Source organism: Panthera pardus, unplaced genomic scaffold (genome assembly GCF_024362965.1).
Source record: "Panthera pardus isolate Hobbes unplaced genomic scaffold, ASM2436296v1 HiC_scaffold_16, whole genome shotgun sequence".
NCBI lineage: Eukaryota > Metazoa > Chordata > Mammalia > Carnivora > Felidae > Panthera > Panthera pardus.
Window position 1 is genome coordinate 71,520,430 of NW_026526721.1, and position 14,058 is coordinate 71,534,487.

The 14,058-nt window shown below is 38.5% G+C and overlaps 1 protein-coding gene across 1 annotated transcript in view; it reads right to left on the bottom strand.

Moving 5' to 3' along the window:
* Positions 1 to 373: 373 nt before the first annotated feature.
* RNF168 (ring finger protein 168) overlaps positions 374 to 14,058 on the bottom strand; it is a 41,088-nt gene continuing 27,403 nt past the window's right edge. The window contains exons 6-7 of the mRNA XM_019448722.2: positions 9,433 to 9,514; positions 374 to 6,345 (exon numbers count right to left, since the gene is read on the bottom strand). Of these exons, the coding sequence (XP_019304267.2) occupies positions 5,410 to 6,345; positions 9,433 to 9,514 (1,018 nt within the window). The 3' untranslated portion in view covers positions 374 to 5,409. The remainder of the gene's footprint in view (positions 6,346 to 9,432; positions 9,515 to 14,058) is intronic.

Consider the following 14,058-nt stretch of genomic DNA (forward strand, 5'->3'; position numbering starts at 1 on the left):
GTATTGATTGTGGTTTTTCTTTTCTTAACTGGACCCCGATCAATACACTAAATATATCTAGTACAAACTGAATAGGGAGTGGGGTGGGTTCTCATCCTCAAGAAAAGTCCATGGTAAGTCAGTCTAAGATGGAGCGGAAGGATACAAAAAATGGACACTCAGTGTATGACCTCCAACTGAAAGCCTTCTGAACTGAACTAGTTCCAGGGGACAAGAGCCTAACAGTGGAGAGCCTGGAGCTACAAAGGACATGTTGAAGAGAAATGTAAAGTCAGTAAAATGTAGAGTCCCCTCAGTTGAACTCAAGGTTCAAGTTGCCTCAAGTCCTGCCAACATCAAGGTAACATTTGGAAAAAACAAATCAAACTCAAAATTCAAAGTCGTAATTGTTTATTAAGATGTCTATGCAAGGAATAAGAAATGGGTAAACATACAGTAGTGGCTCAACTCCCATCTTTTTAATCTCAAAATGGTTAGTGTTTTTCACACCTTTATGCACACCAACTATGAATTAGTATCGGCATCTGCGGAAGCCACTTAGGATTTCTGGGAATTCGTTATCTCTGGGGCCAAGGTCTCTTGTGACCTGGGAGCTGTCACACATGCCTGGCAGAGGAGAGGTGAGTGGAGTCTTCCTCAGTAGACAGAAGATGATTGCAATTTATTGGATGCCACGTTTGGAGACTGATGGGAGCACAAAGTCACTGCATGAAGTGAGACCTTTCCAGGAAATGGGCAGAGAACAGCCAGGGGGGAAGGGACCATCACTTATTCTGGTTCTTTTTTGAGTTAAGGCCTGTGCTAGTTGCTTACCACTTGATAGTAACTGGGTTAGTTACATTATGATTCCCATATAGAAATTAAGAAAGTGAGATAATGAAAGGCAAGTAGTTCACCTAAGTCATACAGGTAGTGACCAAATTAAGAAGGGAATTCTTTTCTTCTTTCCTGCACTATATACGTCCTTGTTTTTGCAGTCCAAAACATGCCCAAATCACTAGTCCCATAGTTAAATTCCTTATGGATTAAATATTTGTGAACTAAGCTAAATTAAAACCATTCTTAGCCCACAGGCCCTAAAAAACAAAGAGTATGCAGATTTGGCCCCTGGGATGTACTTTACCAGACTCCTGTGCCAGGGCTTCCAATTGAACTCCTGGTGTGTTTAATAGGCTTCTTTCCCCCTGGTAGGTCATGAATGCTTTTCTTTGGTCTCATCAGCAGTGTGAGCCTGATGACAATTCTCTCTGCTTTTCAGCCATTTTCAGCCTTTTAGCCTCTGCCCCAAGCAGTTTCAAAATTCTGCAATTACACCTTGATGGGAAAACTGGCATTGTGTTTTAGGACTTTCAAGTCTCCACTATCTTCATTCCAGCTTCATCAGAAAGCCAAGAGCTCTGTTAGTTTCTGTTCACCAGCACCAGCCCTGATTCTTGTCCTGCATTCAAAACAGGCACCTGCGACCAGCAAAACCACTTTTTGGTTGCAAACATCAGTTCACTTTTCTGACGTCTCCCTTCTCTAGAATCTTAGCCCCCAATTTAGTCCTCATTGTTTCAGTAGCTGTCTGATGCTTTTCAAAAAGTAGGCAATTTTACACTTTTAACTTTTTTCATGTTTATTTATTTTGAGAGAGCTCATGCACAAGTGAACAGGGGAGGGGCAGAGAGAGAAGGGAGCTCTAGAGAGAATCCTAAGCAGGCACCATGCTGTCAGTGCAAAGCCTGACTCGGGGCTTGATCTCACACTGAGATCGTGACCTGAGCCAAAGTCAAGAGTCAGACGCTTAACTGATGCTTAAACAACTGAGCCACCCAGTTACCCCTTTACATTTTTACCTGGCTTTTCTCATTGCTCTCAGCAGGATTATAGGTTTGCTGTAATGTTACCTGGAAAGCATAAGTCTTGCTTTTTTATTTTATTTTTTAATGTTTTTATTTATTTTTGAGACAGAGAGAAACCAAGCATGATCAGGGGAGAGGCAGAGAGAGAGGGAGACACAGAATCTGAAGCAGGCTCCAGGCTCTGAGCTGTCAGCACAGAACCCGACACGGGGCTCGAACTCACAGACTGCAAGATCATGACCTGAGCTGAAGTCGGACGCTTAATGGACTGAGCCATGCAGGTGCCCCAAGTCTTGCTTTTCAAATGATTTTAAAATAGTACCTTAAAGCTAAATACGTTCAAATTCACTCACAATGCTGTATTTTTTTTCACACTGAAATAATCTTCCGGAATTACGATTTTTAAAATTTAAAGGCAAAAAAGACCATTTAGAGTGGTGCAGGCTGAGATGAATAAACTTCCTTTATCTTGCAATGTTTTTTAAGTTTACTTATTTTTTTAGTAATCTCTATATCCAACGTAAGGCTCAAACTGACAACCCTGAGATCAAGAGTCACATGCTCTTCCAAATGTGACTGCCAGATGCCCCCATCTTGCAATATTTTAATAACATTAAAATTCTGACTAGATGATATATTCAATATGATTGATCAAAAAAAGTTATTCTTCCCCCCCTTTCCCCCAGCCACCCAGTTTCTCTTCCTGCTGGCAACATTTACTGAGTCTCTTTCTAGACATTGTATGCAAATACATGTATATATCTTTTCACATCAGTAAAGTGATTCTGTTGTTGCTGTTGATTGCTATATAGTATTTCATCGTACCATCATTTATTTAGTATCTATTGATGTGACATTAAGTCTGTTTCTAAGCTTATTATTATAAACAATGCCATACAAAAATGTTTTGTACAGGTCGTTCTACATACATGTGAAGAGTTTTAGGAAATTCCTAGAGGTTGAATTGCTAAGTTCAGAATTGGGGTTTTAAATTTTCTATTGATACCAAGCAACAGGATAAGAGTGCCTACTTTCCCACACTCTTGACAAGATTAAAAAAACACACATACAGGGGCGCCTGGGTGGCTCAGTTGGTTAAGCGTCCGACTTCAGCTCAGGTCATGATCTCACAGTCCATGAGTTTGAGCCCCACGTCAGGCTCTGTGCTGACAGCTCAGAGCCTGGAGCCTGCTTCAGATTCTGTGTCTCCCACTCTCTCTGTCCCTCCCCTGTTCATGCTCTGTCTCTCTCTGTCTCAAAAATAAATAAAAACATTTTTAAAAATTAATAAATAAAAAATAAAAAAACCCCAAAATACACATACAGACACAAATACAAAACAAGAAACACCTTTATCTTATTAATTTGAAGGGTAGAAAAATAAAAATGTATGCACATTAGTGTAAGTGATATTATGAATTTCACATATTTAAGAGTCATTTGTATTTCCTTTCCTGGGAAGGATGTTTCTTGGGATTATTTCTAATTTTCCCTTTGAGTTATTAGTCACTTTCATAATGTATTGGCAGACACTTCATATAAAGGAAATGACCTCTTTGTGATGCATTGTATCTATTTCTTCCCCAGTTTGCCATGTTTTCCAGTTTTCATTATGCTAATAGTTTTAGTTATGCAGAACTTTGAATTTTTATGTAGTTAATTTTTATTTTTTTAATTGTGGTAAAATACATGTAATAGTCCATTTTTAATTATTTTATTTTCAGATTCTCCACTTCTGCAGTCCTAGGTGCTCTCTGAGAAGTTAATAACTCTCACATCCCTTCCACAAAAAGGAGAGAAGTAGCGATACACTCTAATGACTGACATAACATTTAGTAGTTTCTAACAAAAAGACATATAAGGTCAGATTATCCAAAAAACTAAGAGAGAAATTAAAACTTATCTTAAGGTCAGGAAGACTTCTTCACTGACAATTAAGTGGTTAAATGTATAAATCCTAAAGATGTCACACTATTTCCCTTTTTGGTCATGGACTATTCCAGGAAAATTTAATTATATAATTTTTGAGGAGTTCCAAGAGTATTCAACCTAAAATGTAAAGTGAAATTGCTCTTAGAAAAATACTGGTTTGATGAAAATAGATTTTAGCTTATTTTAGAGAAATCTGGTTAGCTTCTGACTAGACTTCATTTCAGCACGATCATTACTCAGAGGGCAATCATTCTTTTGTTGAGAAAGGGCAACCTAAATTTTAAATTAACATCAGAATTCTACCCATAATTACCCAATCAATACTGAAGTAGATGCCACCAAATATGCAAAGATCAACAGAATTTCAGTTACAAAATTTGGAGGGAAAAATAATAAGGGTATAAAAATACTGACAAATTTAAGCTAGAATTAGCTCCAGGACATTTTATTATACTTTTATTTTAAAAGGATGAATAACTAGAGATCAGCAGAAATGCTGTTAAAACTGTTATTTGCTTAAAGCTGTTCATATTAATGAACAAGAGATTACATCTCTAAGTTAAATTTCACAAAATGAAATCACTGCCTTCTGATTTAACTTTCAGGGTAAGATGGCAAAACTCAAGCATCAGACTTTTTCTGTCCATAAACACAAATAAAAGTCAGCATCAATATAAATGATAATATAAGGAAATAAACACATGGTTATGTCTCAAGTCCCATAATATGAGATGATATTAATTCCCATTTATTCCCCTAGAATACCAGAATAATAGAAATGTGAATTCCCCAAATTTCAGGCAATTTAGTAACTGATTTTTATTTTGACACCAGATACTGTGGTGTGAAAAGCCTAAACCCAAATGTTTTCCATGTCATTAAGCAGAGAAAGGAGGAGGGGGAATCCTCTGCCAAACCTCACCTGCTACTCCATCCTAGACCTTGTTTCTAATTATTCACTCAGTTCTAGCGTTTCCAAATTGTCAATCCACCCCACTGAGCCTCACCCCAACTCTTAACTCCTTTTGCAACAAGAGTCTAGTTTCCTTTGTCAACTAATTCCTAATTTTCCAAGAAACTCTGATTTTTCTGATTTCACAATGATCATAAACCATTTTAAATGGAAGAAAATGCTATAATGCTTAAAATAATTAAAGTGGAGATGAAAACTAGATTACTTTAGTGTTATGGAAGATGCATGTCATGTGCTCTGCAAATATATGGGAAAGTTGTAAGAAAACTCCTAACTGCCTGGTATAGTATAATCTTACTTTGATTACTAGTTAGGACAAAAAGGGAAGGAGGCAAAGGCCATAAAACATGCATTTTTTGGAAAGAGAATGGCACTTGAAAATTTCTTGGGAGTTCACCAAGGCATTCTTATATCCATAAGGATTGTCCAACAGTATATCACAGTTATTAAAAAAGGAAAGGATTGGGACTCCTGCTTACCACTGAGTTTGGCAGAAACATATTTATATATTTCTCTCTCGTAATCACCAGTCCTTTAATTAAGGACAATGAGTGTGACCACAGAGGAAAATTAACGAAAAAATTTATAAAGATTCTATGATAGAAGAGAGCTTCACAATCCAGCTTTACTAGATTATGAAACACTCCCTTTACCCACACATTACTTCGTATACCTCTGAAACATCTGAAAAATACTTTTCTGTGACTTACTAGGCTGTAGGGAATGAGCACTTTTAGATACATTACAATCATCTCTAGAAGAATTTGGCATCTTTCTCCCATTAACATTAACTGAATGTTTCAACTGGATCTTAAAAGATGGCTGCCAGTTTTCATTTTTTGAGCCTCTCCGAGATTCTGAATGCTCTATATCAGTCTGTCTTTTGCAGTTCCTGTCTTTGGAATTTTTCCTCTGTCCATTTAGCAACTTGTCTGGTGGTGAAGATGTAGGACGTAACTGATACTCATCTGGGGATCCTTTTTGCCGGTTTGGCTTCATTTGTTCTTTATCTACTTGTTTCTGAAGCTGTAATGCTAACAACCTGTCCTGTTCTTCCTGTTTATGTCTCTCAAAAAGTAAGCGTTCCAAATCTATCAGTTTTTGGGTAAAATTGATTTCTGTTTCCTCTTGGTCTGAGGAAGCTCTGGGGAACATTTTCCTTCTTTTTGCAGAAATGCAGGGATCCCTGACTGCTTCGAATGAAGATTCCTGGTTTTTTCTTTTGGAAGTATCTTTACTGGTCAGGAGGCAAGAGTCTTCATTTTCTGTCTCAACTGTGTTACTTTCAATTATCTGTGTCATACCTGATATAGAGCATGCGCTCTCTGTTTCTCCAGAGCATGGAACTCTGGCTTCAGGTCCCTCATGATTTAGGACACATAACTCTTTATCATGATTGCTTGGTCTCATTTTGACTTCTGCTTCAAGGCACCACTCTCTACCACTGGCATATAACTGAGGCATAGGTGACTCTACTGAAGACTTTGCACCTTGTTCTTGAACGTCCATGCCTATTTGCGGAGAAAGTGTTGGCATATCTTCTTCAATTTCTGTATCTTGCCTTGTTGGGCTATTTACAATAGTACCGTCAGTTTCCTGTAGAAAACAGAAAAAGACTGAGTGAACCAGGGGAAAACATCTAGTCATAATATAGAAGTCTAATTATACTGATACTCTAGCTTAATTGTAACTATAAGATAGTTAGCATTAAGGGTGCCTGGGTGGCTCAGTCAGTGGATTGTTCAATTCTTGATTTCAGCTCAAGTCATGATCCCAGGGTTGTGGAATCGAGCCCCGTGTCAGGATCTCTGAGCGTGGAGCCTGCTTAAGATTCCCTTTCTTGGCGCATCTGCGTGGCTCAGTCGGTTAAGCACCTGACTGTTTCCACTCAGGTCATGATCTCGTGGTTCGTGGGTTCAAGCCCACATCAGGCTCCGTGTTGATGGTGCAGAGTCTGCTTGGGATTCTCTCTCCCTCTCTCTGCCCCTCCCCTGCTCACTCACTCTCTCAAAATAAACAAACTTAAAAAAAAAAAAGATTCTCTCCTTCTCTCTGCCCTTCTCTGCTTGTACTCTCTTTTTAAAAAAAAAATTTTTTTTTTAACGTTTATTTATTTTTGAGACACAGAGAGACAGAGCATGAACGGGGGAGGGGCAGAGAGAGAGGGAGACACAGCCCATCAGCCCAGAGCCCGACGCGGGGCTCGAACTCACAGACCGTGAGATCGTGACCTGAGCTGAAGTCGGACGCTTAACCGACTGAGCCACCCAGGCGCCCCATGCTTGTACTCTCTCTTAAAAAGAAAAAAAAAAACAAAAAAAACAAAAACATAGCGTTACTACTAATGATATACATTAATTGTTAATAGTGTTTTTATTCTGGGGGTGCCTGGGTGGCTCAGTCAGTTAAACGCCCGAGTCTTGACTTTGGCTCAGGTCTTGATCTCACAGTTTCTGAGACTGAGCCCTGCATGAGGCTCTGCACTGACAGCACAGGGCCCACCTGGCATTCTCTCTCTCCCTATCTGCCTCTCCCCTGCTTGTGCGCATGAGTTCCCTCTCTCAAAATAAATAAAAACTTCAAAAAATTTTTTGAAATAGTATTTTTATTCTGTGTGCCAGTTTAGATTAAGGCATTCCCTCATTTTCACTCCCATGAATACCTACAGATTAAAATGTACAAACTGGATTCTATATATGGCCAATAAACTGGCACTAGGACCTGACCTCTCTTTCACCTTACAAACTTCCTCTAGCCCAGAGGTTTTTAGCCCCTTTTTGTGCTATGGACTCTCTACCTTTCAGCATTTTGGTAAAGTTTACAGATGTCTACTGAATATTTTTCAATATAAACACCTAGGATTACAAAGGGAACAACCTGTATTGCAACACAATTATTAAAAATGTTTTACTTTCTGATGTAATAATGTGTACCCATCAATACACTAAATATTATGACCTAGGGGCGCCTGGGTGGCTCAGTCGGTTAAGCGGCCGACTTCGGCTCAGGTCATGATCTCGCGGTCCGTGAGTTCGAGCCCCGCGTCGGGCTCTGTGCTGACAGCTCAGAGCCTGGAGCCTGTTTCAGATTCTGTGTCTCCCTCTCTCTCTGACCCTCCCCCGTTCATGCTCTGTCTCTCTCTGTCTCAAAAATAAATAAACGTTAAAAAAAAAAAAAATAATACGACCTAGTGGCAAGTCTAATAACTTGTAATATTGAAGTAGGGATGAATAACAATATTTCAAGAAACCTGCTATAAATGTAAAGTGATAAAAACCTGTGCTTTCCACTGATGATCAAAGGTACAGCTTTTGCTAATAGTATTATGGTTTCCAGTCTACATTCATAATTAAAGGAATGACAGGTTAGGTGAAAGTAAAGATAAACCTTTTCTTCCATTGAGGTTCGTATGTACTCCCCAGATTCTAACTGTAGACCTTATCAGGTTAAGAAACTTTGTTTTTGCCAGTATATTTCTTCTCACCTACAGGTCTGAGGTAAGTAAAGACCTAGGATTAGTTTTGACCTTAAATTTTTTACCTACTCTGCTTTGCATTCCTTATAGCATTTCGTATGAACCAATGTGGTTGGACTGGACAAATTCCAGGTTGCTTACCTGGTTTTGCTGTGGGCATGAACAGGAAAAATATCCCACCCTACAGTGCTTATTCCATCCTCAGTTCCATTATGAGCCAGACCATGTGGACCTGAATCCTCCCTCTATCATCTCTACTTAAGGGACTCGGTACAAGTCTCATATCTCTGTGTGCCTTGGTTTTCTTAACTGTAAGATGGAACAAGAATGAATACCTACCTTACAGAGCTGGTGCTTGTGATGGAGACTGAAGAAAATAATACATACATTATCTGGCACATGGTAAATGACAATTAAATGACAGGTGAGTTTAAAAAATTTTAGGAACCTCTTAATAAAGTGTTAACAAAACTTCTCTGTAGGAAATCAACCTTGGTGTCAGTTCACTTTTTTTTTTTTCCTGGTTCTATTTTCCTAGAAACCTGATAAAAGTGAAATGTCACCTGTGTTACTAGGCTACAGAGCTTATGGTAAAAATGAACTTACTTGTGAACTGCATCTATACTGGAAGAACTGTGAATGATCTATAAGCACTTAGCGGGAAGCCAAATCTTAGGGCTTCTGTAAGTGACTTACAACTCTTTTGGTGTATTCCTTACCAGGACCCCTGGAAGCTACACCCATGGGCTGTTACAACAAACGGGCACACAGCTTCTAAGCCGGGGTGGTTTCCAAACTCATTTGCATTGTCTCATTTGTAGGCTGTCCCTTAGGAGCTCTGCAGTGAAGACTTTTGCTGCACAGATATGGCTGATGCTGCCCTACCAGCATGCTTTGTTTCCCATCCTGTAATCTTCACTGAAAGTGAAGTTAGTACCAGGCACAGGCTGTTTAATTTTGTGAGTTTGATTGTCTAAGTCAGGGATCCATAAACCATGGCCCATGGACCATACAGGCCACAAAGATATTTACTATCTTGCCCTTTAGAGAAGTTTGCAGACTCCTAGTGTAGGTAAGCCTAAGATGACTAAGAAAGGGGGTTCCATATACAACAGTGATTTAAAAAAAAAATGAGGAAACTACAAGTATTAGCAATCTATAGTGTTAGTAAACTTGCCAAACTAACAACGTCTTTAGTACCGACATACCTTGGACATGGAGTTTTTCTTGCTTTCTTGTACAACTTCACACTGCGATGCTGATCCAAATTGAGATTTAGGTGACAAATACCTTAACAAAAAAAAAAAAAAAAAAGCTTTACCAAAGTTTGAATGCTTTGACAGACAAGTGGATGTAACCAATATATCACATTAGCTATTTATGTGAAGGTGAAGGTTGTCTGTTTGCTGCTTGGCTGATTTATCAGAAAGAGTATAGTCCATCTCCCTGTCTCAGGTATTTTGGCCTAATTCCAGAGCAAAACTTAAAAGGCCGAATATTGATACTTTAGTGAAAAACAGAAAAGGAAGTAAAATCTAAACATTTCTTAATTCTCAACAGAAATTCAAAAGGTACATAGCATCAAAACAACTCAAGACTATATAGTCTTCCCAAAAGTAATGGAAATTAAATTTTAAATCAGGAGAAAGGATATGTTAGTTTCTTTTTAACGCCAGAAATTATGGCTGTTTACTACATTAAAAAGCAGTTTTTTAAATGTTTACTTCTCTTAGAGAGAGGCAGAATATGAGCAGGGGAGGGGCAGAGAGAGAGGGAAGACATAGAAACTGAAGCAGACTCCGAAGCTGAGATGTCAGCACAGAGCTTGACACGGGGCTCGAACTTGTGGACCATGAGATCATGACCTGAGCTGAAGCTGGACGTTTAACCGACTGAGCCACCCAGGTGCCCCTGTTTACTACATTTTGAATTGTTACTATTGAGAAAGTATCCATGATTAGATTCTTTACTAGTCTGGCATAGAGATTTTGTTAGATACACATTTTATATAAACTATCTGCCTACAAAAATACATATCTATCAATTTATCAGTATAAGAGCATTTCTCTAAATTTCTAAGCATCTTTAATAGGCTGTTTGTCACTGAAAACATGAAGTTTCTAATATGATGAAAAATGCTGTAAAAGAAATGGGAATAAAAGGACAGGTTATGAGATGGTTAAGCATATTTTTAAAACTGGAAAAAAATCCAAATACATACACAACTATGCTTAAAATCTCCTAAAATGCTGGCTGTCTTCAAGCAACGGTAACATCGGGTGATTTTCAAAGAGTAGCTAGCTATTGTTTTTAGAGTTAAAGAAAACAATGGAAAAACATCTGATTGCAAATAATATGTAAGTTCCATTGTGTCTAAAACACCATAAATAGTGTGTGAAACAATAAGATAAAATCTAGTCCAAGATCTCATATAAAGAACAAATAACATCCCTTATAAACTAGAATATATAAACCACGTATTTAGTTGAATCATTTCTAAACACTCTGCAAACTTATAAGTACAAGAACTACCTTTTCAACTGATAAGAGAAAACAGGAGCCCAGTTTAGTCTCATTTAAATTTTTTTTTCATAGCTGAAGAAACTCTTCTGCTAATGCTGGATATTAGTTACCAAGATAGAATTATTATAGCATAACAGTTTTTTTTTAAATCCACATGTAGAGAACAAAATGTGACCAGATACTTACTCAACATCATCAGGAAAGATTTATGAGCTTGTCTTGAGTATTCTTTTTTTTTTTTTTTTAATGTTTTTATTTTTGAGAAAGAGAGAGACAGAGCATGAGCAGGGGAGGGGCAGAGCAAGAGGGAGACACAGAATCTGAAGCAGGCTCCAGGCTCTGAGCTGTCAGCACAGAGCCCGACGCGGGGCTCGAACTCACAGACGGTGAGATCATGACCTGAGCTGAAGTCAGATGCTCAACCGACTGAGCCACCCAGGCGCCCCAGTGAGTATTCTTTATAATAACCAGGTAATGTATGAATATGTGCTCATTGTAAAAAAGTAAACAGAGGGGCACCTGGGCGGCTCAGTCAGTTGAACACCCGACTTCAGCTCAGGTCATGATCTCACAGTTCATGAGTTCAAGCCCCACATCGGGCTCGCTGCTCTTAGTGCAGAGCCTGCTTCAGATCCTCTGTATCCGCCCTGCTGCTCCTCCACTCTCTCTCTCTCAAAAATAAAAAATAAACATTAAAAAAAAAAAAGTAAATAGAAATGTTAGACATATACCCTTTTCCATTCCTCTTTGTTTCCTCCCACGTAACCAATTTTTTTAAAAAGCATGATTTCGATACAGTGCTTTTTTAAAACAATCACATCCTTCTGATTTCCTTTTTTCACTTATGTCTTAAAGATCTAAGAGAGTGTATGTGCGTGTGCCTATTTCATAAAAAACAAACAGTTTACAAGAGAACAGTTACAAATATATGAAAGAATCCTAAGAATCACAACACACTGTGGTTCAGGGAGAGAAATACTGAGGGAAAGGGCAACAGTGAAGATTTTGGAAATATTCTGTAGCTAAACCTGGAAAGTAGTTTATCCATACGTAAAAATTTACCAAAAGTACACTTAAGATTAGTGCACTTTAATATATGTATGTTACAATTTTTAAAGTCTTAAACCACATTTTTTAAATTTTATTATTTTTTTTAATATATGAAATTTGTCAAATTGGTTTCCATACAACACCCAGTGCTCATCCCAAAAGATGCCCTCTTCAATACCCATCACCTACCCACCTCTCCCTCCCACCCCCCATCAACCCTCAGTTTGTTCTCAGTTTTTAAGAGTCTCTTATGCTTTGGCTCTCTCCCACTCTAATCTTTTTTTTTTTTTTTTTCCCCTCCCCTCCCCCATGGGTTTCTGTTAAGTTTCTCAGGATCCACATAAGAGTGAAAACATATGGTATGTGTCTTTCTCTGTATGGCTTATTTCACTTAACATCACACTCTCCAGTTCTATCCACGTTGCTACAAAGGGCCATACTTCATTCTTTCTCATTGCCACGTAGTACTCCATTGTGTATATAAACCACAATTTCTTTATCCATTCATCAGTTGATGGACATTTAGGCTCTTTCCACAATTTGGCTATTGTTGAGAGTGCTGCTATAAACATTGGGGTACAAGTGCCCCTATGCATCAGTACTCCTGTATCCCTTGGGTAAATTCCTAGCAGTGCTACTGCTGGGTCATAGGGTAGGTCTATTTTTAATTTTTTGAGGAACCTCCACACTGTTTTCCAGAGTGGCTGCACCAGTTTGCATTCCCACCAACAGTGCAAGAAGGTTCCCGTTTCTCCACGTCCTCTCCAGCATCTATAGTCTCCTGATGTGTTCATTTTGGCCACTCTGACTGGCGTGAGGTGATATCTGAGTGTGGTTTTGATTTGTATTTCCCTGAGGAGGAGCGACGTTGAGCATCTTTTCATGTGTCTGTTGGCCATCTGGATTTCTTCTTTAGAGAAGTGTCTTCATGTTTTCTGCCCATTTCTTCACTGCATTATTTGTTTTTCGGGTGTGGAGTTTGGTGAGCTCTTTATAGACTTTGGATACCAGCCCTCTGTCTGGTATGTCATTTGCAAATATCTTTTCCCATTCCGTTGGTTGCCTTTTAGTTTTGTTGATTGTTTCCTTTGCAGTGCAGAAGCTTTTTATCTTCATGAGGTCCCAATAGTTCATTTTTGCTTTTAATTCCCTTGCCTTTGGGGATGTGTCAAGTAAGAAATTGCTACGGCTGAGGTCAGAGAGGTCTTTTCCTGCTTTCTCCTCTAGGGTTTTGATGGTTTTCTGTCTCACATTCAGGTCCTTTATCCATTTTGAGTTTATTTTTGTGAATGGTGTAAGAAAAGTGGTCTAGTTTCATTCTTCTGCATGTTGCTGTCCAGTTCTCCCAGCACCATTTGTTAAAGAGACTGTCTTTTTTCCATTGGATATTCTTTCCTGCTTTGTCAAAGATTAGTTGGCCATACGTTTGTGGGTCTAGTTCTGGGGTTTCTATTCTATTCCATTGGTCTATGTGTCTGTTTTTGTGCCAATACCATGCTGTCTTGATGATTACAGCTTTGTAGTAGAGGCTAAAGTCTGGGATTGTGATGCCTCCTGCTTTGGTCTTCTTCTTCAAAATTACTTTGGCCATTTGGGGCCTTTTGTGGTTGGTTCCATATGAATTTTAGGATTGCTTGTTCTAGCTTCGAGAAGAATGCTGGTGCAATTTTGACTGGGATTGCACTGAATGTGTAGATAGCTTTGGGTAGTATTGACATTTTAACAATATTTATTCTTCCAACCCATGAGCACGGAATGCTTTTCCATTTCTTTATATCTTCTTCAATTTCCTTCATAAGCTTTCTATAGTTTTCAGCATACAGATCTTTTACATCTTTGGTTAGATTTATTCCTAGGTATTTTATGCTTCTTGGTGCAATTGTGAATGGGATCAGTTTCTTTGTCTTTCTGTTGCTTCATTATTAGTGTATAAGAATGCAACTGATTTCTGTACATTGATTTTGTATCCTGCAACTTTGCTGAATTCATGTATCAGTTCTAGCAGACTTTTGGTGGAGTCTATCGGATTTTCCATGTATAATATCATGTCATCTGCAAAAAGTGAAAGCTTGACTTCATCTTTGCCAATTTTGATGCCTTTGATTTCCTTCTGTTGTCAGATTGCTGATGCTAGCACTTCCAACACTATGTTAAACAACAGCGGTGAGAGCGGACATCCCTGACGTGTTCCTTATCTCAGGGTCTTAAACCACATTTAAGTAAACAAAGAAATAAATAAAATCCTTTATGTAGCCTCCTCT